Consider the following 26,983-nt stretch of genomic DNA (forward strand, 5'->3'; position numbering starts at 1 on the left):
ATTCTCCTCATCTTGAGAAGGGCAGTAGACCTCTTTGGGAATCTAATGAAAGCTATGAACCAGTTGCAAGTGGACAAAGGCACACACAAATGATTTTGTCATACAACTTGAGTTTTTCTCAGACTCTTTTGAAATCACTTTATAACCCCCAATATCACTTAATTGGGGTTCAATCTTAGATCGAAGTACTGATGCATTAGCATTAAAATTTTCATGTTCAAGATCTAATTAGGCAAAAGAAAACAGGTATGTCTATCAGATGGACATTGATAATGAGATGAATCCCATACTCTGAAAATATATGGAGAAATCGGCAGGTCTATAAAAGCTGTTGATCATTGCCTTCTCTGGTTTTGACGCTAGACCCAAAAAAAATGAATCTGCCAAGACCAGTTTTCTGATCTTTTCCTACCTAACATTCCAAGTGTTTTCATCTGGCCACATATTATACTAAATCCATCTCTAACCTTCTGGGCTCACTATATCAAATGTCACGAAGTATAATTGTTTATGTGTACTGCTCTCGATCAAAATATCCCAGCTGGCAGCTCGAGGGAGGGCTTCGAGAGCAGGAAGAGGAACAGAATGTAAAATGCAGGGGTACCAAACAAGTGATGTTTACATCTTTTGATGGTTTTATTGTTTTATGTTTTTTTGAATCCTTTAAGTGTTTTTTTGGCTTTGTCTCTTTGTTGCTTCCTATGGCCTAGCATATCGCCCGTCAGCCATGACACGACTTCATTTTTCAGGGACAGGATTTATTACTTCATCCCTCATTCCCACTTTACTTCAGTAAATCTACACTGAGAGCAGCTGTCCCTCAGACAGTCTCAACTACTCATCCCTATTCCTTTATACCATTCTCACGTACCCCCTCCTTACATAAAAGCAAACCAATGCAAACAAAAACCACTGCAGATTCTCTGAGAATTTGGCAAGAATTAGCTAAATTCTCTAGCAACGACTGTATCCCACATTGCTGACAGCTCATTCAACAGAAAGAAACAATACATGTTTGTTGGTTGTATTTTGTGCTTTCTTTTTTTTTTTTTTTTAAAGATTTTATTTATTTGTCAGAGAGAGAGAGTAGGGGGAGCAGCAGGCAGAGCAAGGAGCCCCATGTGGGACCCCATCCCAGGACCCTAGGATCATGACCTGAGCTGAAGGCAGATGCTTAACCAACTGAGCCACCCAGGCGTCCCTATTTTGTGCTTTCTTGATGCCAAATGCCACATGATGTGTCCAGGGATTTTTCCTATTACTACTTCCTAGCCTCATTAATTCTGTTCCAACTCTCTTGGCTAGGCTTTATTTTTCATTATTTTTTGTAATAACGAACATTAACTCACCTATTAATGACACAAGTGATTTTATTCAGGAAAAGAAGAAAATAAGAGTGCTGGTAATATTTGGTGACAATTTTTTTTTTTTAAGATTAGTATAGTATTATTGATTAAGAACATCTCCAAACACTACAGAGTTTTTTTGACTGAAATAAAAGGAACCTAAATATAACAGTAGATTTGGGGAGTGAAGCAAATTTTATAAGCATAAATAATTTTCTAAGTGTAAATTTCATTAGTGTAAATTACCAAATGTTTTATTATACCACATTAAACTACATCTTAATGAAGCCCAAATCACTCTCCTTGATTAAAAACTTGATTTTAAGTGATCCCCAACTTTGTCAAAATGACATGGTTTCCTGTAATTTTCTGTAACAAATCTATCGTCTTTTTACCAACCACTTGTTTTTTTCATAAGAAAGTCAATTCTAAAGTCATACCAACATTGGGGGAAATCCAAAGAACACACTGAGGATGGTTAAGGGACATAATCCTTTCCTCATTCTGGCTGAGAAGAAAAAGAATGGTGGTAAAAATGCTTTTTTCAGTAACGTTCTGAGGAGACCTAGAATTTGCAGGAGGCATTAAACATGCAGGCTGAAGCAAACAAATGACTCTACTCTTTATACTTCTGCTTAGAGAAGAGTCAAATATTCGACCTTGGGTTACATGTCTCTATTTCATTGAAATGAGAATGGGTGGTTTAACAATTTGAAAGGTGATGAATTCCAAGGAAATATTTGGAATTCATGAGCTATATTTATTTAACTTGAAGAGATCCCAGCATATTTTATGTACATCATTGTTCTCCTTGAAAACGACATATAAGACAGTTTTGAACAAAGTTTGGGGGGTCGTGTCTGCATGGCTCTGTATTTGTGAAAGAAATCTTCATTGAAAGTTATTATACATTAATTACATATATATATATATATATCCCCCCATCCCCGCCCCCTACCCCCACACTCTTAGCTCTTACCATGCCCCTACTACTTTTTCCATACTACAGCTGGGAAAACCAAGCCAAAGGAAATTCGGCTATCTGCCTTAGATTTCAGTTGGTCAGTGATAGGGACTTAATAAACTACTCCATTAAGAACATTTTTATTGAGAAATAATTGAGATACATTCCTGCATAAACTTAAGGTGAACAGCATGATGATTCGATCTGCACATATTGTGAGATAATTATCACCATAGGTTCAGCTATCGTCATTTTCTCATATAGATCCAATAAAAAAGAAAAGAAAGAAAAAAAAAAAAGAACAAAAATTTTCTTGTGAAGAGAACTCTTAGAATTTACTCCCTTAACAACTTTTCTATATGACATACAGCAGTGTTAGCTATGGTCATTTTAATATTATATCCCAAGTACTTATTTATCCTGTAACTGCAAGTTTGTAACTTTTAACCATTTTCTTACAATTCCTCTGCCTCAAGGTAATTTTTTTTTTTTTGAGATTCCATATATAAGTGAGATCATACAGTATTTGTCCTCCTCTGACATTTCGCTTAACATAATGCCTTCAAAGTCTCTCCATTTTTAGCAAATGGTAGGATTTCCTCATTTTTTTTATGGCTGGATAATATTTCATTGTGTGTATATACATATACATATACATACATATATATGTATGTATCTATACACCAATTTCTTTTTTCAGGGACACTTAAGTTGTTTCCATATCTTAGTTATTGTAAGTAATGCTTCTATAAACATGGGGGGGATGCAAATTTTTTTGAGTTAGTATTTTTATTTTCTTTGGATACATTCCTAGAAGTGGAACTGCTGGATCATATGGCAATACTATTTTTAATTTTTGAGGATTCTTCCACTGTTTTCCATACTGACTATTTCAATTAGCAATACCTCCAACAGTCAAGCGTCCCCTTTTCTCTACATCCTTACCAGCCTTTGTTATCTCCCGTCTTTTTGATGATGGCCATTCTAACAGGCATGAGGTGATATCTCATTGTGGTTTTAATTTGCATTTCCCTAATGACTAGTGATGTTGAGCATCTTTTCATGTGTCTGTTGACCTTTTGTATATCTTCTTTGGAGAATGTCTGTTCAGGTCCCTTGTTCATTTTTTTTTTTTTAGCAATTTTTTTAAAAAAATATTTTATTTATTTGACAGAGAGAAATCACAACTAGGCAGAGAGGCAGGCAGAGAGAGAGGAGGAAGCAGGCTCCCCGCGGAGCAGAGAGCCCGATGTGGGGCTCGATCCCAGGACCCTGGGATCATGACCTGAGCTGAAGGCAGAGGCTTTAACCCACTGAGCCACCCAGGTGCACCCTGTGTTCATTTTTTTAATTGGTTCATATGCTTTCTTGCTATTGAGTGGAATGAGTTTTTTCTATATTTTGGATATGAACCCCTTCACAGATATATATGGTTTGTAAATATTTTCTCCAATTCTGTAGGTTGTCTTTTCACTTTGTTGATGGTTCCTTTTGCTGTGCAGAAGTTTTTAGTTTGATGTATTCCCACTTGTTTATTTTTTATTTTGTTGCTTGTACTTCAGGTGTCCTATTCAAAAAATCATTACCAAGACCCATGTCAAGGAGTTTTATTGCTATGTTTTCTTCTAGGAGTTTCATGGTTTCAGGTCTTACATTTAAATCTTTAATCCACTGCAAGATAATTTTTGTGAATAATGTAAATATGTGTACAGTTTTATTCTTTTGCATGTGAATATCCAATTATACCAATATCACTTATTGAAGAGACTCCATTGAGTATTCTTGGCTCCTCTGTCCAATATTAGTTGATGGTATAGATTTGGGTTCATTTCCAGGCTTTTGTTCTGTTTCATTGTGCCTGCCAATTCTATGCATTTATTGTCCTGCCAATACCATACTATTTTAATGACTATACTTTTACAGTATAGTTGAAATTAGGAAGTGTGATCTCCTGCTTTGTTTTTCTTTCTCAGGATTTCTTTGTCTATTCAGAGTCTCTCATGGTTCCATATATATTTTATGAGGTTTTTTTTTTTTTTTTTTGGACTTCTATAAGAAATGCCATTGGAATCTTGATAGTGATTGCATTGAATCTATAGATAGCTTTTGTTAGTATTAACATTTTAATAATATTAATTCTTTCAACCCATGAACATGCAATGCCTATATATTTGTGTCTTCTTCAATTTCTTTCATCAACGTAATGTAAATTTAGTTATGTAAATATTATGTAAAATTAGTTTAATTTATAAGTATTTTATTGTTTTTGATGCTACTATAAATGAGATCAATTTGTTCATTTCTTTTTCAGTAAATCCATTGTTAGTGTATAGAAACACAACTGATTTCTGTTTGTTAATTTTATATCCTACAACTTCATTAAATTCATTAATTAAATCTAACAGGGTTTTTTTTTGGGTGGAGTCTTTAGGATTTTCTATATATAAAATCATGTCATCTGCATATAGAGACAATTTTACTTCTTTCTTTCTGATTCTGATACCTTTTCTTCACCCCCTCCCACTTCCTCTCCTCCTTCTTCTTCTCCTTCTCCTCCTCCTCCTCCTTCTTCTTTGCCTGATTGCTCTAGCTGGGACTTCTAGGACTATGCTGAATAGAAATGATGAGTCAGTGTCTTTGTTTTGTTCCTGATCTTAAAGGAAAAGCTACCAACATTTTACCACTGACTGTGATGTTAGCTGTGGGCTTGTCATATATGGCCTTTGTTAAGAAGTGTTCCTTCTAAACGTAATTTGTTAAGAGTTTTTATCATGAATGATGTACTTTGTCAAATGTTGTCTCTGCATCTTTTGAGATAATCATGTGATTTGTTTTCATTCCCTGTGCCATATCACATTGATTAATTTCTCTATGTTGAGCTATCTTTGTACCCTAGGGATACATCCCACTTGATCATGGTGAAAGATCTTTTTAATGTGCTACTTAATTTGATTTGCTGTATTTTTATTGAAAGCTTTTACATCTATACTCACCAAGAATATTGTCTATAGTTTTCTTTTCTAGCAGTATCACTTTCTAGCTTTGGTATCAGGATGATGCTGGCCTTGTGAATTTTGGATTGTCCAATCATCTTCAAAGTTTTGGAAGAGTTTGAGAAGGACTGGTGTTAGTTCTTCTTTAAATGTTTGACAAAATTCACCAGCGAAGCTATCTGAAGTTTTCCTGAGTTTTTCTTCTTTGGGAGATTTTGGTTACTGATTCAATCTCCTTACAAGTAATTGGTCTATTCAGATTTTCTATTTCTTCCAGATTCAGTCATGGTAAGTTGTAAGTTTCTAAAAGCTTTTCCGTTGCTCTTAGGTTGTCCAGTTTTTTGGTATATTGTTCATAACATTAAGAAATGTTTTGTTCACTAAACTGTATGTCTGGTTTATTTCAAGAATCTAATCCAAATTTTGTGTCTTGAATTTATTTCTGAAAATTTGTAAGCCTGAATTTTCTGAGACACTGGGTTAGTTTAGATCATCTAACCAGGTTATCTTTGGAAAAATGACATCACCCAGTGTCATGTGGATTCCATCAAGGTATTGCCCATAACAGACGAAGTTTCTTAAGAGAAGCTTAGGCTGAATTGATTGAGAATGTAATGCGTACTTACAAGCAAAAATATTCTAGCATTAGGAATATGTTAGGCATTAAGTATTTTCTTTTTAGGATTCTTTGTTTTACTCATAATATATGAAAGTACTGGCTAGGCTTTATAGCACCCTCATGCCTATTTAATAGCTGAGAGTGCTCAAGCTGATTATTATGGTACATTAGACCTTCGTTGATGGCAAAATGAAATATGGTTCAATTTCCTAAGGTTCCTAAACAGAAATCCTATAGAAATAAAATGTAAGCAAATTGCTACTTCCAGAATTTCTGCCTAGACTATTCTAGTCATTCCCACATCCTCCTGGCTGTAACACCCCAGTTAATCCCCACCTATTTATTAAGACCCAAGTCAAGTATTGACTTTTTATAAAGCTCTAATTCTTCCAGGAAGAATTGTATTTTCCTCTCTTGCTTCTACAGAACTCTGCATGGATCTCTATCTACTCTAACACTTCCCAGATGGATGTCTAAGAGAAATCAGACAATAGAGACTTGTCATTTTCTTCTATATATTCTCAATGCTTGTGAAGTACCTGATAACTGAATGTTACCGAAGAGCAGTCTTGTTTAAATTCATCAAACACGGTTAAGTCATCCACCAGATTCTAGTTTTAGTCAAAGAGGTGGTAGGTGTCCATGTTCAAAATGGGTTTCACATAATCTTATGCCTTAATTGCTTAAAACACTTACAGATAAATAACAACAATTCTCATAGGAATTTGTGACTTACCTTACTTGACTTGTGGTCCACATTAAAAGTGGCAATTGCATCCTCTGTTTTTTTCCTCCCAGATTTGGTTATTACATATTCAGCAAGTTTGTTTGCTAAATAGGTCTTTCCAGTACCACTAGGTCCTGAGAGTATAATTCTGTGATGCTCCATCAACAAGTTAAAGTACCTCTGGGTAATTGGTTTAGGAATCAGTGTATCAAAAACGAAACTGTCCAAACTGTTTTCTTCTACCCCTGAAGGAAAAACAAAAGGAACAGCATGCCTTATTGTTCTACAGAAGCTGGAATTTAAAATACGGTGTTAACCGACAACAGAGTTTTATTAGTCATGGGAATGCGGGCTTTGTAAAATTCTTTCCTTGATATTTCTCTCTCACAACCATGTGCTGCCATTTTAAGACAAAAAAGCATGACTAATAAGGCAGAGTGAACATCTAAATGAACCTAAGCGCTTTCCTTTTGTTCAGGCTTCCTCCATTGTCTACTTCAGGTTTCTCACTTACGTTTCCAGAGAGAAGTGGAAGAATTACGATAAATTCTATTATAATATCTTCCTTCCCTTTGAAGGTGGTAGTTTTGTTAAGAATAAGTGTACAAATTAAAATATATGTGTATTTTCTTCCCTTTTTCTTCTATTTTCTCTTCCTCTTCATTCTCTTCTATCTCTCATTACAAACCCCAGCTGCTCAACCACTTAAGCGTTTGAAGAATATGAATTGTGATATTTGGCAAGGAATTAAGAAGCAAAGCAATAGTATCCCCTTTTACTACTAACCCAAGCACCTTAATCACAAAATCAAATGTTGGCAAATTCCTCTATTAATCCAGTTTATATAGATATGCTCTGGCTCTTTAACATATATGAACAAAGAATTAGAGAGACAAGTATACTTCAGATATTCCATTTGCCTATAATTAAGCAGATCATCCAAAGCAAACAGAACTTCTTAGCTCCAATTCTTAACATCTATTCTCTATCCCCAGTGGGTATTTATTGGGTACACATATTTTAAAATCAAAGTACAGTGATGAATTTATTACTCTGGGATAGGCAAGGAATTCTTTGTGTCTTCCCAAAATGAAAGGCGATAATGGGGGAAAACCTAGGAATTTGAAATTCCCTAAATCACATTCCTATTCTTGAGTCTTGGAGAATCTTCAAAATTACATTCCAAGTTTCACATCCCAGAAGTCAAAGAATTTCATTTACTTGAATTTTAGTGTTTTTAGTAAGATTTTAGTGTTTTAAAAATAAATACGTCCCATTTCATACTAAAACTAGTTAACACAGTTTTCAAATATGAAAATTTGAAGTAAAACAAAAAAAAAAAGAGAGAGAGAGAGAGAGAAATGGAGGGAGGAAGGGAGGGAAGTAGGGAGGGAGGGAAAAAGGAAGGAAATAAGGAAGGGAGGAAGAAAAAAATGAATTTTGGTTTAAAAAATATAGTTTGTTTTCTTTTCGTTTTTGTTTTTACCTTTCAGGTTCACAGTAATGATGTTATTATCTCCAACAAGGTATCCACAAGGCAGCAGTTCAGGCACTTCTAGGCTGTGAGATCTAATTAAATCTCCTATACAGTAGCTAGCAATGCAGTCAGAGCTCAGACCAAGGCTAGTGGATGTATCAATTCGGAACACATATTCCTAAAATGATACATACAAAAAGGAAGTCAAAACAGAGATTCAACTCATCTACAACAAATAAAAAACTCATGGGGATATGAAACTAGCTGTCAAGAATTTTGAAATTGGTAATAAAAGAATTATTAGTATCATGCAGCATAAAGAAAGAAAGCTTTCCTTACTACTTGAAATGGAGGCAAGAAAAAGCAGATGTGTCTACATTACTAGAGCTAAGAAAGCATCTAAAATAAAGCATATTCAAAAATTAATATCAAGATATCTTGCACAACTTACCTTAAAGAGACGTCTAATTACACCATCTAAGACATCCCACTTGGTTTTTCCACTAACGCCAATGGATCCTATCAAATATGCCTGAGACTTCTGATCCTAAATAAGAATAAAATAAAACATGATAAAACCCAGTTATATGTCTTGTTTTATTACTACATTTTCTACTAAAACATATTAATGTACTAATAATTAAGGACTAAAGTGTTTATTAAGCCTATGCTATGGGTGTTATTGTAACAGACATGTATATTTTATTATATAAAATAAAACATATCCCAACAAACTAAACAAATGAAGTAACATCAATAACAACAACAAGGAAGAATGAGATGAGATGAAGTGGAATGGTATGGAAAACTGATTCATGACCTGTTTGGTAGTAGGAAAAACAGTCTTTTGCTTTAACGCAGTGGGTGCATTCTGGAAGAGAAACAGCTTGATAGAAGGAAGAGGGTGACAGAGATGGACGAGAACTCTTTCATATGAGCCCTAGAACTTCATCTTACTCATTTTTGATCCTATCTTTGCTAAGTCTAAAAATCAGTTTTTTCATTTGTTAATTTAGATTTTACCTAAAATCTAATCTGTCTTTTTTTTTTTAAAGACTTATTTTGTCTATTTTAGAGAGAGAGAGCACTTCAGGGGGAGGGGCAGAGGGAGAGGGAGAATCTCAAGCAGCTTCCCCAATGAGTGCAGAGCCTGACGTGGGGCTCAATCTCACAACCCTGAGATCACAAACTGAGCCAAAACCAAGAGGGACACTAAACCAACTGTGCCACCCACACACTTCTAAAGTCTAATCCATCTTTTAAAAATGTGTTATCCACAGTAGCATGGCATTCACGTATTTACAAAACAGTTCCCATTTTGAATTTATCAGAAAATCCACTAAAAGAACATGTCAAGGAATCCTATAGGACTCACTTTATCAAGCAAAGAATCCCTTTCAATACAAAGAATGGTCCCAAATTTATTATTATTTTTTGTCGCATGGGATTTTGAGGACTTTCTACATATATTGGACAAATAATTCAAGATTTATAGTCTAAGTGGAGCCTTTTTTACAATGATTGGAAATGGTCAAGTAAAATAGTTAGTATGAGGCCAGTAGATATAATTAGCTAGTTGATACATTACAATCCTGATTCTGGTCACCAAATGCATTCATCCTTAAAAGGTGTTAGAATAAAAAAAAAAAAAGGTGTTAGAATAATACCTAAGTCAGATATTAGGAGATATGGATTCTACAACACAGAATTACCTACCTAATTCTACCACCTAATTAAAGAAATGTGACTTTAGGTAAATCACTTAGCCACCTTAGAGCCTCGTTTTTTTCAATCTGTAACTTTTACCACTATAAGGGTAAATGATTATTGTCATCATTTTGATATAATTCAAGTTAGAAGACAATACCTTTTCCAGAAAGAGTTAAGAAATTCACAGCAAACCCTTGTGATTTTTTTTAGTACTGTTATGGACTGAATGTTTATGTCTCCCCAAAATCCATATGTTAGAGCCATAACCCTCAAAGTGATGATTTTTGGAAATGGAGACTTTAGGAAGAAGTCAGAGTAGGTCAGTAGAATAGGGCTCTTATGATGAGATTAGTGACTTATAAATACAGGAGGAGAGAGACACCTCCATTTCTCTCTCTCTCTCTCTCCAAGTACATACACTTTGGAAAGGACATAAGAAGACATTTCAAGAAGTTAGCTATCTGCAATGCAATGAGAGTTTCCTCACTAGGAACCAAATCAGCCAGCATCTTGATCTTGGGCTTCACAGTGATGATAAAATACAGTTTTGATATTTGAGCTACCCATTCTATAATATTTTGTTATAGAAGCTAAAGAAGACTAAGACAACTACCTTCAATGTTCAAAAACATCACTTTTTAGAATTATTTTTAAAAAGAAAACGTTTCCCAGTATTATTGTAACCCAGTCAAAATGAATGCTCACACTATGTTTTGTAAGTAGCTGCTTTTAAATTAGAGCAAGTTTAAGCTTCACTGAGACTATTACAGCCTTTTGCATGAAGACCCCCTTGGGAAAATCCGGCATAAATCTGCAGCTCAAGCAGAAAGTTTATGGCACTGGAATTCTTTGAATATTTGCTCAGTGTAAAAATTCACAAGTGCTATCTTACTTTTCAAGCTTCAAAACTTCAATTATTTTAAAATTCCAAAGGAGTTTTTGTTTTTCTGTTTGATAGGAAAAAATTCAGAGACTTACAAATTTGTGTTCTTGGCCACTCAACTACAAATTCAGCTTAAAATAATATTTTTAGTTTTAAAAAAGGACTTGAGTCATGATAACAAAATTTGATTCCAGGAAAGTTAAAATATTTTCCTCATCAACTTAGACTTTGCTTTGCTTAAAAATGATACATACATGTAGCATCTATGGAATTATCATACTAAGTTCAGTGACTATATCTTTCCAGAGTCTATAATATTCATATAGCTTATAGTCTCCTCTTCGTACAATGACTATATTGATAACTCTGGTAACATGTTACTACATATCATAAATACACCTGTATTTTAGTGGTGACACCAAAAGAATGTTGGACAAGATGTTGTTGTCAAAGAAAGCAATGTTACTTTTTTGAAGTTCTAGAAATGAGAATGGTTGACAATCAATGAGAATGGTTGTCGCCAGTGAAAAACATGATGTACTGAGACACATTTCTACTTGTATGATGGTATCATTTCTTTTAAGTCCCTAACTTCCATGCTTCTACAACATATTAAGCCAATGCCAAGATACACACGCTGATAGTATATTTACTAGGACAAATACTCAAATATAAAATAGATTTGATTCATGGTCATGCTCATAATTCAGTTAAAGAATTTAAGATTAAGAACATACCTTTGCTCGGCCATAGCCCTTGCTTATGGAGACGATAATTTTCACACTGCGGCCATCTTTGTGTCCAGTTGCGTCGCCAGCATCATCTAGCAAAATATCTACCAAAGTTTCACACCACAATAGAGTCACATTAGCTTGGACCTGTTTATTTTCATTGTTTTCTCCCTCAAAGTTTTATAACTTTCAGTGGGAATAGTTGGCCTTTTTGTTTCCCATTCTAGCCTAACTAGTTTGAAAAATCTCAGCTTTCAAGAAGATGAATTAGTGTGGTTGGACTGAAGGTTCAGTCTAAGAATTTATTTCTGCCTTCAAAGACCTTCACCCACATGCTGGGCCATTGCCTTCAGATGAGGAAATAAAGGGTTTCTTTTTCTATTATACCCAGGTCTGAGGAATACCTGAGTAATACTCAGTTACCATTGTAACTGTGACAAACTGAAAAGCAATTCGACTTTTCTAACCAACCTAAAATATCCAAGCTCAATACCCATGCAATTTACGAATGCTAAGGTGCTGAGATTGGCTGTCAACTGAAATTATTTTCAAGCATTTGGCACATATCCAACTTTACTACTGCTTACCTTATATCTATAATTATTAGGTACTGTTACTGAATTTCAACCATAGCATTATACTTCCCTATGGAAGTACAGTAATTATCACTTTCCTGTACCCTTCATGCTTATAGTTTTCAAAACCAAAATAGTATTTCTAGTAATCAGCTAAGACTTACAGAAGCAGGATAAAGCTAGCTAACCTTCAAAGCACCAGCCTTTAAATGGAATTAAAGATTAATTTTCAAAATATATTATATGAGATTAATGTCCATTTGGATAATTATTAACATCAACTATCCCATATATATGTTTTCCTTTGACAATAATGTTATTATAGAACTCAGTTACGTGCTAAAAAGCACATGTGTCTGGTGACATGGGGCCTCAATTACTCTGACTAAATTTATAGAGATAAGGGCTGTGAATGTACTATCAGAGAAATGATAATTTAATCAAATACCTTCTGAAAATGAAATGGTTCTATTATCTTAATAACTAAGAGTATGTAATTTCACAAAGGAAGAAGTAAAAATAATGCTCTAACACCATAATAATCAAAAATCAAGAGAATTTGAGGAACATGGATATTTTTGCTAGAAATTTTTAAATCATCAAAGATAATCTCCTTACTAGAAATTTATTTTACCACATCAATATGTTCACAACCTCTCACCTTATTGCTTATCTCAGTCAAAAATAAAACTCTTTGTTAAGTGTCATTTAATCCTCTTGCTCTTCTTCTTAGAAGTTTAGAATAGATTACCGTTGACTGCTACATCTAAATTTCTGGTAGGCTGTGACCAAATTATCTCTTTAGTGCTTTGCTCCATTAGTCATAAATGTTTATAAATATTCAAAAATATTTATTAAACATAAATGATACCAGGAACTGTGTTGGGCATTAGGAATGAATGCTGAGAAGCAAAATGAATTTTTTGCTCTTTTGGAGTATACATTCTCCTAGGATAATTTTAGAATGTGTTAAGTGCAAGAAATAATGGGCATGAAGCAGTGAAACAATAACCAAAGGAAGTTGGCTCTACATGGATAGGTCATCCTGGAAGCCTTCCTTGAGGAGGCACTGTTTGGACATAAGACAAGCAAGACCTAGGAAAAGAGGTCCAGAAAACAAGAACAGATGCAAAAGCCTTGATGAAAGAGCTGGGTGTGTTCAAGGCTCAGACAAATGCTCTGCGTGGCTGGACTGTGGAGATCAAGTTGGGGGCGGGGAAGAGTAGTATGAAATGATGATGAGATGGACAAGGGCCAGGTCATGAGCTGCCTAATTCTCCACAGCAAGACATTTAGTCTGATTTCTGATGTACTTCTCTGTTCAGGTTTGCTTTGGAACCTGTTACTCCTTTCATGTTATGCTTACTTTTAAAAAACTGTGCTGAAAATATGGAATTTCTCCTGAGAGCAGAAGTAAGTATTTACAATAAATGAATGTATGTCTCTCCTCGACATCTTATATGTGGTTAATTAAAGCAAAATGAATATAGTAGTGAAAAGGTCAGGTACTGGCTTCATACAGACCTGGGTTCAAATATTAGCTCTGCCCCCTACTAGTCACATGATCTTGAACAAATTATTATCATCTCTTTCCTCAGTCTTGGTTTCCTCATCTGTAAAATGGGGTCACACAGCACCTACTATTTGGGGTTACTGAGACCATCAGAGATAATGCCTTTATAGCACTTTATCCTCAGTGTTTAATAAGGTCAGCTATTCTAACCATTATTCCCTTTTTCTGTGTGTTTATTGTAACTCCTTCTCTTCATAGTGGGGGGAGGAGCGCATCATGACTCACTCCGTGTCTCCCCCTGTTCCCAATATATTGATAAGATGATCACTTGAAGAAACGACTCCAAAAAAAAAAAAAAAAAAGAAAACAGCAAATTTTTGAGGTAAAACTTTTCTGTGGGGGTTGGTTTTGTTTTTTTGTTTGTTTTACAGAAAACAAGTTATGGTCCTCTGTCAATATTCTGAAGGAAGAATAAAAAGACCTGGCATTCTGGTTACAGTCAAGTGAAATTCTGACCAAAAAAATGAAGGCTTTTCAAATTCTGTCTTTACTGGATATATAGAATATGCAGTTATAAATCAGGAGCCAAACATTTGTCAATTATCCACTCTCCTGCCTACCCCTCACCTTTCTTAACAAATTGATCATGAACTCTAGAAAGTTTTTTTACTAAAAAACCCCAATGTAAAGGGACTTCTGATTTCTAATTTTGAACCCAGGAAACAGGAGTGAAGATGGTGAAAACGATACCATATTCATGTGATTTAATCTTTTGTTACTTCAGATACAATTGTCACTAGTAAAAAATAATTAGGGAAATAAAATAATAATGAACTATAAAGAAGTAATAAAATGAGTAATAAAAAGTACAATTTTGAAACCCCTCCCCCCAAAAAATTTGCCTCAAATTCTGAATCACGGACATCAGTGTTTTCAGTCTGATGAATACAGAAACTATATTTGATTTATTTAATTTATATTTATCTTTATGAATTTTAGTCTTTCCTGGACATGAATTTTAGTTTCATTTTTATCTGGCTTCAGTTTCTAAGCTATCTTTAGTTACTAACTATGCCCCCTTTAAACCTTATTATATTTCAATGAGATAAAACAAAATCATGTAACAAGCAGGGAAATCCTGCCATGATGCTGTCCAGGCCCCTGTCTTTCCTTAGGAGTCAAGCTGGGACAAGAGAGTCACTGACTGCTTTTGGCTAAGGAACCTGCTTCTCTTCTCCATTAGGTTCATCATGGACAAGCCAACATATAGGATATTGCTCAGGGCTCCCAGAATCTATACATTTAAATTTTCTGTTTTTTTCCTTTTTAAGCATCTTTTGGAAAACCTGGGTAATAACACCTTAGGGACAATTTACACATCCAAGTTACTATCCCAGTCCCATAGTCCTAATTTACTGTATGGTTTATGAGTTCATTTAATTATGACTTTTTTTTATTTTCTCGGCTATTGATATTTGTTTTACTAGATGTTTTTTCTCCGAATTCATTTCTCTTCCCCCAAACCTGCCAAATGGTTTCCTGAATTTCAAGGAGTTCCTACTTGCCTTTTTAGTCCTCACCTGTCTTTTTTCTAAGAAAGCAAGTTATACATTTGAGCCATTCATTTTACATTATGAAGGATAGATACAACGGTAGAATTACTAAAATTCTGACTTTGTAGAAGAGATGTGATTTAGTAACAATTTCATCAATATCAGCATGCTGTATCTCTGTTTCTCTTCCTCATCTTCTTCTATATTTTAGAGTCATTTAAGGTAAGCCTGGAAGAACTATATAGTTGTATAATGGAATCTACAGCGGCCCAGGAACATGTATATCATTGGTTTCCAAGCGTCATCTGGTGGCTATGTTTTGCAATTACCACAGATCTTCATAAACTCAATCTTCTATACACAAAATGATTCAGGGCCATAGGAGCTTTTACACTTTATAAATGAAGAGTTGGTCAGATACTAAGATAACATTATGTCAGATGATTCTATTTGCAATGAAATAAAACTGTACCCTTGTCCCATCATTAGTATCCTTGAGCACAATAACAGAATCCAGTGAGTTCTTTTCATTTGTTTGTTGAAAATTTAATAGAACTGTGCCCTGGGTGATGTAGTAGCCTTGTGTTCTCTCCGGGTAACATCATGCAAGAGCTGGTCAAATTTATAGAAACCATAAAAAACATAAAAAACACCATAAAATTGCATGGGATTACTAACTAGTATTATAGTCATAAGTACTAATGCTCAGCACTGAGAACATTATTTTTCTTTATGCTGTTCATAATCGTTAAGGAGGTACTTCTCAAGCACAAGTAATTTTTTAAATGATATGAAAACCATGATCTCTTAGGTCCTTCACTCTTTCACAGAGAATGTTCTTTTGAAGTTACAATAAAGTAGAAGAAATGGGGCTATTTCCAAGAATTAAGAGGGCTCACATTTTTATGAGGGTAAGGTGAGAAGAGTGGTGGGTGAGATTCCCCAAGTTCCAGCCCCCTCTCCCCTCACGTAGTCATGGGAATGATTTGATTCAGGCAGGTGTGTACACAAAATTACCTGAGGTAACAGACTCTGTAATGTTCAGATTGTTCAGGGAAAGGCCCAACGACTGCCGTGAAGATGAGGACGATGTGGTGCTTGAGGACTCTGATGGTGGGCGAGCAGGTTTGGCTGTGTTACCAGTTTCTGCCTTCAATCGGTCATTTTCCGCCTTCAGTATTTCAATTTCATTCTGTTGTGAGGGTGGGAAGTATGAAAAAAAAATCCAGCTAGTTTGAGTGAGAAAAATGGTACCAATGCTTTTTATCAGAGTTGATTATTTGGTTTATTAAATAAAGCATGTGGTGATATGTTAAGAAAACAAATATAAATTATGAAAACAGGATTTCCTCCACAGAAGGAAAGTCAACCTACTCTCTTTCTTACATATGTATATTTGTGTATTCACAAACATAGATGCACTAACCATTAGAATTTGTTTAAGTATTTTTTAAATATACCTTATATTTGAGGAGTCTTCCAGGACTTGATCCCATTTGAATCAAGAACAACAATTTTTAAAGCATTCATAAAATTTCTCATTTGAAGATTTCATTTATTTATTTGACAGAGAGAGACAGAGAGTGCGCACAAGCCGGGGAGCAGCAAGCAGAGGGAGAGGGAGAAGCCGGCTCCCTGCTGAGCAGGACCCTGGGATCATGACCTGAATCAAAGCCAAGTCAAAGACACTTAACTGACTGAGACACCCATGTGCCCCAAAATTTCTCATTTTAAACATACTGTTAAAATCTTACAGGTAAATAATTCCATCTGTAATAATATCCTGAACTCATGGAGAGTTGAAAACCAGAGTCAAACAGAAACAATATAAAAAAGGTAGTTTAAAATTATTTCAAATTATAACATCTGAAAAAGTTTCTGTTCCTTCAAAATGGGGGTGCTGGGCTCCTCAAAACCACAAAGACCTTTTGGTGAATATACACAGTGGCAGATAAATCTGCTCAGCAATGAGCTTTTCTTTTTTTTTTTTTTTCCCTTTTTATTAATTTTTTCAGCGTAACAGTATTCATTCTTTTTGCACAACACCCAGTGCTCCATGCAAAACGTGCCCTCCCCATCACCCACCACCTGTTCCCCCAACCTCCCACCCTTGACCCTTCAAAACCCTCAGGTTGCCCCAACCTCCCACCCCTGGCCCTTCAAAACCCTCAGGTTGTTTTTCAGAGTCCATAGTCTCTTATGGTTCGCCTCCCATTGGGGAGCAATGAGCTTTTCTTATTTCAGTCCTCTACGATACCCAGTGATTACCGGTTTATAATAATAAAACGAAAACTTAGCCTGAGCACAGACTGGTTCTGAAATTAACTTTCAGATGCTTCCCCAAATACAAAAGCTTTACTTCTACAGATGGCATTCTACATCACTTTTATTTTCATATTTAGAAAGCTTGTGTTAAATTTCTGTAGTTTCCTCATTACTTCCCCCCCCCAACAGAAAATAGGTAAAGGCAAATGAAAGTCAGATTTCAAAAGAAGGGAAAAAAGCCAACACAAAGGCAAATCATGGGAAAGTGAAGATGCAACGTTTGTCGTAGTTTCTCGGCAAACTCAGCTCTCAAGTGAACCCAATCTCTGGTACAAGTGTCTTGAATGGCCCTTGAGTGCAACTGGCCAGTGCGTACTCTCACTTCCCACCCTGGCTTTGACAAAATGCTCCATTCAGTGTTGGAAGATGAGGGGCAAAGTTTGAATAAACAGACTGTTTCCACGGTGGGTTTCAAAGGGACATTTGTTTTTATAATAACCAAGAGTGGCAATGACATAGTATTTTTTGTCTCTCCTCTTTGCTCCTGGAAGGTGGTCAGCACTGACCTGCATCCGGTTCATGGCTTCCCGGATCTGGTCAAGGTGATGAGCAGAGCTGAGGGCCTCTAGTCGAATATCTGTTAATTTTAACTCCTTTTCTCTGAGCTCGCTCTTCAGCTGAAGAATTATCTCTGCCTCAGCCTCTGTGCACTCACAGATCCTGAAGAAGGAAACAAACACAAAATCAGTTGCCAGGAGGGAAACCAGAGGATCTGGAAAAGCAATGCTTCCTTTAAGGCTGAACTGCGATATTATCCAGCAGAACCACAGAGGTTCTGTGCTGCCGGCAAAACCTAAAGAGAAGGAGAAAGAGTTTTACAAACAGTAATACATTTCCAGGTTCAAAACTGGAAACAGGAACTGTCTTTTTCCTTTAATCCTTTCTTCCTATTTTTCTGAAGTTTAAAAACAATCCATTATTATTCAAGACCAAGTAATCTTCAAAATATCCTTGTGGCTGATATTCATGGGGCTGCATAGCATTACACCATCTCATTCTGCCAGTCATCAAGGGACTTAAATCTTTATTTGCAATTTAGGAAATATTTTTTTAAAGTACTCATGTTTTTAAAACACCGGTTTTCTTTTCTTTTCTTTCTTTTTTTTTTTTTTTTTTGCAAAACTGTGCAAAGTGTAATATTATTTGCTACCACACTGTCTTCAAGTTACCATGAAAATCTAATATAAATATTGTAGAAAATAAATCAGGGAGATTAGTTTTGGACATTTAAATAATGGATGAGTGTTATATAATCTCCCTGGTCAGCTCAGCTGATTTAGGAGATCAAAGCTAATGAAGCTAAATCACAGGTTTCAACCCATGCAAGTGGCCTAGTTGAGGGCTGCTTGAAGGTCATCGACATTACTTCCTTATTATTTTGTTGTTATTGTTGTTTTGTGGGTAGTTTTGCAGTAAAGAAGGTGCGAGAACCTGTTTTTGATGAACTAGTATCTTTCCCATTTAAAAATATGAGGACTACCTTGCTGATTACAAAATGATAGTGGTAGGTTCCTCTTTTCTATATAAGTAATGAAATTAACTGGGATACAAAAGCATCTTAAATGGTCCTATTAGTGGCTCTGTTCTACATGACAGTGCTAAGGCTAGTCATTGTCATAGGCATCCGAAGAAATCTGATTTAAACAGTATACAAAACAGAGAATCACCTCATCAAAGCACATGTTGTACATTCTCAAGGTTTCATCCATTCTTGTAACATCAAATGGTGAGCTACTATAAAAATGCTATGCTAGGTTATCTAATGGAATTAAAGGCAAATGGATTACAGCCTGGTTTTTAGGAAAACAAGCTGGACTTCAAAACCAGGAAGACAGAGGAGGAGGTTTTTATCGTTGAAATGCATGCGAGGGATTTTAGAAAGAGCAAAGGCAAACGCTGCTGAGGTTAGAAACCGGCATCTTGGCAAGTAGCATGCATCACACACGCCATTTTACCGGGATCTATGCTTGTAGATCACAGGGCCATTTTGCCGTTTCTTTGGTGGCCAGACAAGGGGCGACCTGCATGGAATGCACAGTGAGGCAGAGACATGGACAAAGGCCATTTTGAAAAGAAGTGAGACTGATGACACAGAAGAGTGGAGCGTGAGGTCGAAAAGCACGCAGACTCTCATGTGTGAAAAAGGAAGGAGAAATCGGGGCTGCCCACAGTTCTAAGGTAGATCAGAATACCACCGGCACAGATGGTGTTGCCTGACTGCATTTACAACACACACAGGGGCTTGGCCTGCTGCTGTTTTTAAAAGAGACTTCAGCATCCTGCGGAGGGGAGTGACTTACGCCGAGGCCGACTGTGAGGGCTTCATGGATGTGGACCCGCAGTCTCCTGCATGGTGGGGCACTTTCGGTGACGCTGGGAGGGATGAGTCAGTGAGCTCTTCGATGTCCGAATGGGAGGAAGGAGGCTTGGTAGACTTTTTCTTCCCAAAGGCTTGTTTGAATGAGCTTCTCAGCTGAAAAGAGGACAGGAGTGACCTTTCTTGTCTGTGTGCATGTGGAGAATTTGGCTTTGGGGCGTTAGTTTGCAGGTGCTATCCTAGCCACTGCCTGGGGTCAGTACGTAAAAGCAGAGTATTAACAGGTGCAGCACGGTATCTCTAGGAAAAAATGATGCCGTGTTTTGTGTTTTGTTTTATTCTTATATTAATCCAGCGCAGCGCAAACACGGAAGGCTTTGAAATAGTGCAGGGTCAAGGGCATGGCTGTCAGAGCACTCATTTAAAACTAAGTACCTTGAAGGGATCTCCAGTCCCAATGCTTCTCTCTTCAAGGCAATTTGTTTTAAATGGGCCACTTTAGCGCTACAATCAAGTCATGTCCTGCTGACAGTATAAACTTAAAAAGCAAAATGAAATCAAATTCACCTAACACTTCATTAATTGTGATTTTTCTATTCAAATTTTCAATTCCCATGCTATTCAAAACCGGAATTGGTATCCCCTACAGCTCTATTCAGAAAGTGGTTTTTTTTTTTACCTCTTCTTTTTTAAAATTTGAGATTAAAATGAAAAGACACAAAGAAAAGACATACAAGGTAATCTGTTTTTGAAAGGTATAAAAAGCCTACTGCCAAAATGAATAGCATTCATGCCAAGGTAGGGTATTTTTTATAGATGCATGCCAAATTGTCCACATTTTATATTCACCTCACTTCCTCTAGAGTTCACCTTGCAGAAACATGAAAGAGTGTGGAATTACAAATCAAGGGAATGAAGGCTGATCAGTATTTTAAAATATTACCTGTATAAACATTTTTTTTTTAAACACAAAAGATATTTCTTTCATTATTTATAGTAGGTACTCAGCAAAATCCTCTGGTAGTTATGTTTTGGATTTCATTAATAGTTGTACTTATTTAAGTAACTACCTTCATTTCATGGTATTAAAAAAAATTCTTTACTGCATGGTTTTTAAACATTTTGCTGTGATAGCATCTTCCCCTCAGTTTTTTAGCAACTGCTTAATATCATCATAAATTCTCTCTCTAGCACATGTAAAGCATTGTTCTGGGAAAGTACATTTCTGTATTTCTGCTATATTCTCTTCAAAAAAAAAAAAAAAAACCAACCAGAAAGCAGACATTAATGTAGTTGATTTCTGAGGAGGTGTAGCTTTATTCACACTAGACCCCGTTGAAGTGAGAGGTGGGGAGGCTTTCAAGGTTTCTTCTTTCCCTTTCTTTACAATTCATTTCCTCTCCTCTTCCTCCATCCCTGCCACAGTGTCACCCCACACCACCATCTTTTCTTCTCCCTCATCTCCACGGTAAATCCCTGCCCTGTCCTTTATTAATACATGCCATGTCAGTTTTCTCACAACAACTTTATTAATCGGTATCAATTATCCTATTTTTGTAGATGAGAAAAAGTAGGCCTCCTCAAAAAGTGAAGCCACCTGCCTATGGTCCAAATATTAAGTGACAGAGTTGGGATTCAAACCCAAAAGCAGTCTTGACCAAAACCCCTGCTCCTCAGCACCAGGCCACCCTAATTCCAATGATGAGTACTGCCTTCCGGGGGGGCTGGTCACTTGAGGGAGACTCTTTGTAAACTGCTACAAATTTCTAAAGCTCCAAAGAAAACAAACCTGACTCATCGTGCACGAATAAGCTTTTGAATGAGATGGATGACCAGGGCTTACCCAGTTTTTCTTCTTCTTTTTCTTGGAGTCAGCATCATTACCACTACCAATGCTGGAATGGCTTGTGGCACTGTTGATACTAGAAACACTTTCGGAAGAATGCTGTCTTCTGATGCGGAGATCTAGCAAAAGACAGAGAACATCACATTAGCTCCCAAAGACGTTCACTGTGAACAAATAAGACTTTTATGCTTTCTGAGAGGAAGTCTGCTAATAAAAGTCAACACGGCTTTGTACAGATCATCTCCGTGCAGTTTTGGATTTGTAAGTTTACTAAAGTACCACCTTATTTGCTTTAATTAACTGGGTTATCGGCATTAAGGTTCACTGTGTATCTCATAAGTCTGTAGCTCTGCTGGCTTAATGAATTCTGAGTTTTATCCAAAAATGAAATGCTATGCTAGTGATTTCTCCTGAATACCTGGATCAAGCAGATCTTCCAAAGTGATTTATTCCAAATGATTACTTCCATGGAGTAAATGGAAACTCATAATAGCATGAGAATTAATTGTGTCTTTTTAATATCAGTGCTTTGAATAAAGCTACCGAAGCCAAATATATTAATTTTCCATTTCACAGAATCATACCATAATAGAGTCAAAACAAACTTTCGAAGTCATTTAAGCAATTCAATTCAGGTGACAAAATTGAAGTGCAAAGAAGTAACTTAACCAAGGTCAAAGAACCCGTGAGGGAAAGGTGCCCAAGAGAGAAACTGCGTAGACTGCATGTGTAAACTAAACAGGAAACATATTTAAGACAGTGCAATTCTTCCATCGTAGTCCCACCCATGACTTGGAATAGTAATGGCAGTAATAATAATAATAACACGTAATATTAAAGCTAGCATTTACTATGTGTTTACTCTGCCCTGGGATTATCTAATTTCATTCTGTTTTTTTTTTTCTTCTAAAGATTTTATTTACTTAAGAGAGAAAGAGAGCACAACTAGGGGAAGGAGCAGAGGGAGAGGAAAAAGCAGATTCCCCATTGAGCAGGGAGCCCAACACAGGGCTCAATTCCAGGACCCTGAGATCATGCATGACCTGAGCTGAAGGCAGATGCTTGACCAACTGAGCCACCCAGGCGCCCCTTATCTAATTTTATTCTTAAAGCAAAGTGTTGAAGTAAGTTTAATTACTGAAAGTAATTTCATCAGAGTCACATAGATGAAACACAAAAGAGCGAATTCAACACCTAGGCAGATTCTAACGTCTGTTGCGCTAAATGCCATGTGATACGGGCTTGCCATACTTCTCAAAAGCACGTAGTGCTTCTTTAGTCACACAAGATAACTTGAAAAAAATAACATTTGATATTTAATCACGTTTTGAAGATACCCACTTATTCCATACAATCAGCTTATAAGATTTATTTATAATTAATGAAACTGAAATTTCATCTACTTACTGTGAACTGATAATAAGTGTTAGTGGAGACACTAAGAAATTATAAATTTTTTTTAAGGTCCAGTCTGCTTTAAGGCCAAACCTATTACTAAATTTAATTGGCATCAATTAAGATTTGTCAAGCAAAAAATCTCAGTGGAACTTTCAAGATGTCAGAAATTATAATATAGCTTTCAAAAAGCTTCCATAGAAACAATAGTATAAAAGCAAAGGCTTTCCAGTTGACTGCTTTATTTAACATTACAACACCCCATGACAATGAAACTCTGTTACTTTCAAATATAATAAGGGAGTATATGTGTGAGTATGTAATACATGTATGCATATATCTAACCTTAGAGTCATATACATACATACCAGTAAGTACCTTAATTTTTCCATTAAGATAATAAGCATGGTGACAATTTTATAGGAGGGAAAAAATAAAACAATTTTTCAGAATCCATAGAGTTTGGCCTCTTAAAAGTCCTTTAAAAAATAATGATGAGACTTTACTGTGGTTACATGCCCAAAATATTGCCCAAAATACTATCAGTGTCAAAACTTAAATGAAGGCATTTATTTATGTGTGCTATTTTGATTGAACAATAAAGGAGCGCAGTATCCCTTAATCAACAAATATGGAAGTTATATGACTAGAGAAAAGAAGAATATGCTGGTATTCATTTGTGTTTTGAATTTCCGCTGGGATTGTCTATAAGCTTTCGTGATCAAGATACATTATTTGTTAGGTTTTTCCCTAGTAACCGACTTTCACAAATAAAGCAATTGTACTAGATGTTAAAGTACTCCAGAGTTTTTATTACATCCAAAATTAATAAATTGTATTTGACTTTGATTAACCCTCAAAATTTAAGAAGATGAGTTCATTCTTATTATTGTAAGTCAAAAGTAGTCCTTAAGGGTATTATTTATCTTCAGTTATGAGGGCATTTACCAATAAAGATTAGCAAAGGAATGATTTCAATGATATCATAGAATGAAAGGAATGCATTTTACTCATCTCTAACAATTCCTTTCTAGTTCTTGTAAGTATTTGATTCAGTACATGTGGCATCATAGAGCTTAGTAGAGAATGGTTGACCCAATAGAAATCGACAATATGAGTGAATGGAGAAGCTTCTTTTACAAGTCTGTATTTCAGTTACGTGCTTGTTCATCCATTCATTTCCTCTTCTTACCCTTCACACCAGCACTGCCCCAGTTCAAGGTATCACTATCACTTACTTACCTGCTTGACAGCAAGAATGGCTGTCCAAATTATTCACCTTCAAACCCTTCAATAGATGGTTACTAGAGAGTTCTCTTTAAAAGGAAAACATCATCACTCCCATACTTAAGACTCTTCAATAGATTACCATTTTAATAAGAAAGAAAACTTTTCAACTCTTAAACAGGGCCTAAAAGTCCCTCAGTAATCTGGTCAGTAATTCTCTCGCTAACCTGGTTCTACATGTTGTAACTTTGCTCACTGTACCAGTCCCATAAAGGCACTAGTCCATTTTCTATCTCAAGGCTCGTCTGGCATAGTCCTCTCTCAATACTTACCAAATGAGTTGATCATTATTCCTTGGAGCTCCCCTTAAATGTTGCTATCTGGGGAAGGCCTTTCCTGACTATGAACCTCTAGGAGGTTCCCTGGTACCCTTGTTTTCCATGGGCACCTAGGCCTGTTGCTTTTATAACATAATGATTTTGGCATACATATTCAGCTATGCCAACAATCACAATTGTTTATTTCCTGCTCTCCCACAAGACTAAAAGCTTAATGGATACAAAGATTATATCTGTTTTGTTTACCATTGTATACCCGGGACGCTGAACAAACTATGGCAATTGGTAGGCAATCAACAATCACCTGTAAGTAATATTATTATTATTCACTGAATATAACTATGTTTGCCTAACATTCCTAAAAAATGTATTCACTGTTGATAGCAATTTACTACGTTTTGTTGAACTGTATTTGGCATATCACAAGGAAAAATTTTATCTATGTTTGTACATAGAGGTAGTAACTTAAAAAACAATAGTATATTTTGAAAAATAAAAGTAAAATTTTCCATTACTTTACTTTTCATGTATAGTTATATAGATGTATTTCTATATAGTTAAAGTTATACAGAGATATATTCACATCTCTGTGGCAGTGGACTGTGAGCCCTTGAGTACTGAGAACTTTTTTTGAAATCTTTATATTTTGAGATCTAATAGAGTGGATAGTATATACTAGGTGTTCAAGGAACATTTGTGCACGAATAAATAAATTTATTATATTACAGACTACTATTATTTATCATGCCTGGTTAATAAACATGATGCACAAATAGAAAATAGAAAGTTACATTCATTATGTGAACTTGTCATAGTTTGCCCTGTCTGTGTTGCCCCACTCCAAATATATATTGTAAGATTATATGTTACAAATTTATCTAAGATTAATTTATAAAATTCTCAAAAACCAAATCTCAATATGATTTCAGACTGTAAGTTTATAGCTTGTACAATTACCTTAATAACCAATGGAAAACAACATAATTAGTCCAAGAGACTTTATTTTCTCCATGTTATGTCAGTGGTCAATAAGAATCAGTTTGTGTTCACTGAATTTAATATGAAGTTTTAATATTACATAAACGTAATCTAAATATCCTATATACATTTATAATTCCTGTTTTTGTCCATTTTAAATCTTGTAAAAATATTTTTAAATCTTTCTTGACCGATTTGAATATTAACTGTTATCATCTTGCTTATTTTATGGGTCTCTCCCACATAGAGCAGAGGAGTTCCTTTTTTTCAGTTCCAGTAGGTATACAAGGGTACCTGTTGGCTACAATAAAAGAATCCTTCCAGAAAGTTTTACTTCAGTGACTTGTACTGCGTTAAAGAAAGGATTAAGCCTTTTAAAATCCCTTCTGGACCTATTTACGACATGAAGATTTAGAACATAAGCTGCTTTATTATAGCTCTAAGATAAGCTTTAAATATGCAGTAATTTTCCATGTGGCATATAAATCAACTCCCCCACATGAAAAGTTGCTAAATTCTTAACAGAAGTAGCCCCTAGAGAACTAGTTTTTCCTTCAATTTAAGTATATTTCACTTTATATAATTTTTCCCTAAAATTTAAATTCAAGTATTTAAAAAATTACATTTTTTAAATCAAAATTCAAATAAGCCCCTTTTGTGTGATAAGGCATCATCATAGCCACTTGGACTGAAAAAACAAACCACCCTACTGTTGATCAGAAAAGGCTGAACAGAAATAAATTAAGGCACCAAAGTATACTACAAATTTGGATAGAAGCACAGTATTTCCAGAAAGATATCACAAGGGGACCTCATCCAGCTTAAGGGTCAAGGAGGCATATTTAGGCCAACTCTTATAAGGTTTCAAAAAGTCTTTATGTTGAAAATTTTAAGGAGATATAACCAGAACACATAAAGAACTTTTAGAGAATTGGAAGAAATATACAACATGAAATATACAACATGGCAAAAAAACAGAGAATAAGGTCTAAAGCAGTGTCTGGCTAGTAAGTGGCAGCCAATAAATATTTGCTGAATGAACAAAGTTAGTGAAGAAAGATTATGTCATGTTCAGAAGTTTGCATTTCATCCTAAGGGCAATGGGACATCTGTATATATATGTTGTTGACAACTGCTTTGGTTTCAGAATGATATAAAGTGGTATAAGATGAAAGGCAGGAAGGATTTAGGAGTTTGTGATCATAGTTCAGGGGAGAGATGAGAGATGGTGATAGGAGGATGAGAGAAAAGGGAACAGATCCAAGAGATATTTAAAAGTGGGATCAATAGAACTTAGTGATTTAATGAATGAGGAGAAGAGGACTTATCAATGACATCTAGATTTATGGCTATATAGAAGGATGGAGGTCCCGTTTACTGAGGCAAGGAACACTGAAGGCAAAGCAGGCTAAGAAGGAAGATGACAAGTTCAAATTTGGAGACGTTGAGTTTAGTGTGACAAACAG

General features: G+C 35.6%; 1 protein-coding gene across 3 annotated transcripts in view; it reads right to left on the minus strand.

Annotated features, from left to right (window-relative positions):
* NAV3 (neuron navigator 3) overlaps positions 1-26,983 on the minus strand; it is a 621,657-nt gene that overhangs the window by 17,037 nt on the left and 577,637 nt on the right. For 2 of the 3 annotated variants that reach the window (XM_046013459.1, XM_046013457.1), the window contains exons 25-33: positions 21,577-21,698; positions 20,583-20,603; positions 19,717-19,889; positions 17,923-18,076; positions 16,109-16,283; positions 11,457-11,554; positions 8,578-8,673; positions 8,136-8,304; positions 6,659-6,894 (exon numbers count right to left, since the gene is read on the minus strand). In XM_046013459.1, coding sequence (XP_045869415.1) covers positions 6,659-6,894; positions 8,136-8,304; positions 8,578-8,673; positions 11,457-11,554; positions 16,109-16,283; positions 17,923-18,076; positions 19,717-19,889; positions 20,583-20,603; positions 21,577-21,698 — 1,244 coding nt within the window. The remainder of the gene's footprint in view (positions 1-6,658; positions 6,895-8,135; positions 8,305-8,577; positions 8,674-11,456; positions 11,555-16,108; positions 16,284-17,922; positions 18,077-19,716; positions 19,890-20,582; positions 20,604-21,576; positions 21,699-26,983) is intronic. The other variant, XM_046013458.1, reaches the window with a different exon arrangement.

Source organism: Meles meles, chromosome 7, assembly GCF_922984935.1.
Source record: "Meles meles chromosome 7, mMelMel3.1 paternal haplotype, whole genome shotgun sequence".
Taxonomy (NCBI): domain Eukaryota; kingdom Metazoa; phylum Chordata; class Mammalia; order Carnivora; family Mustelidae; genus Meles; species Meles meles.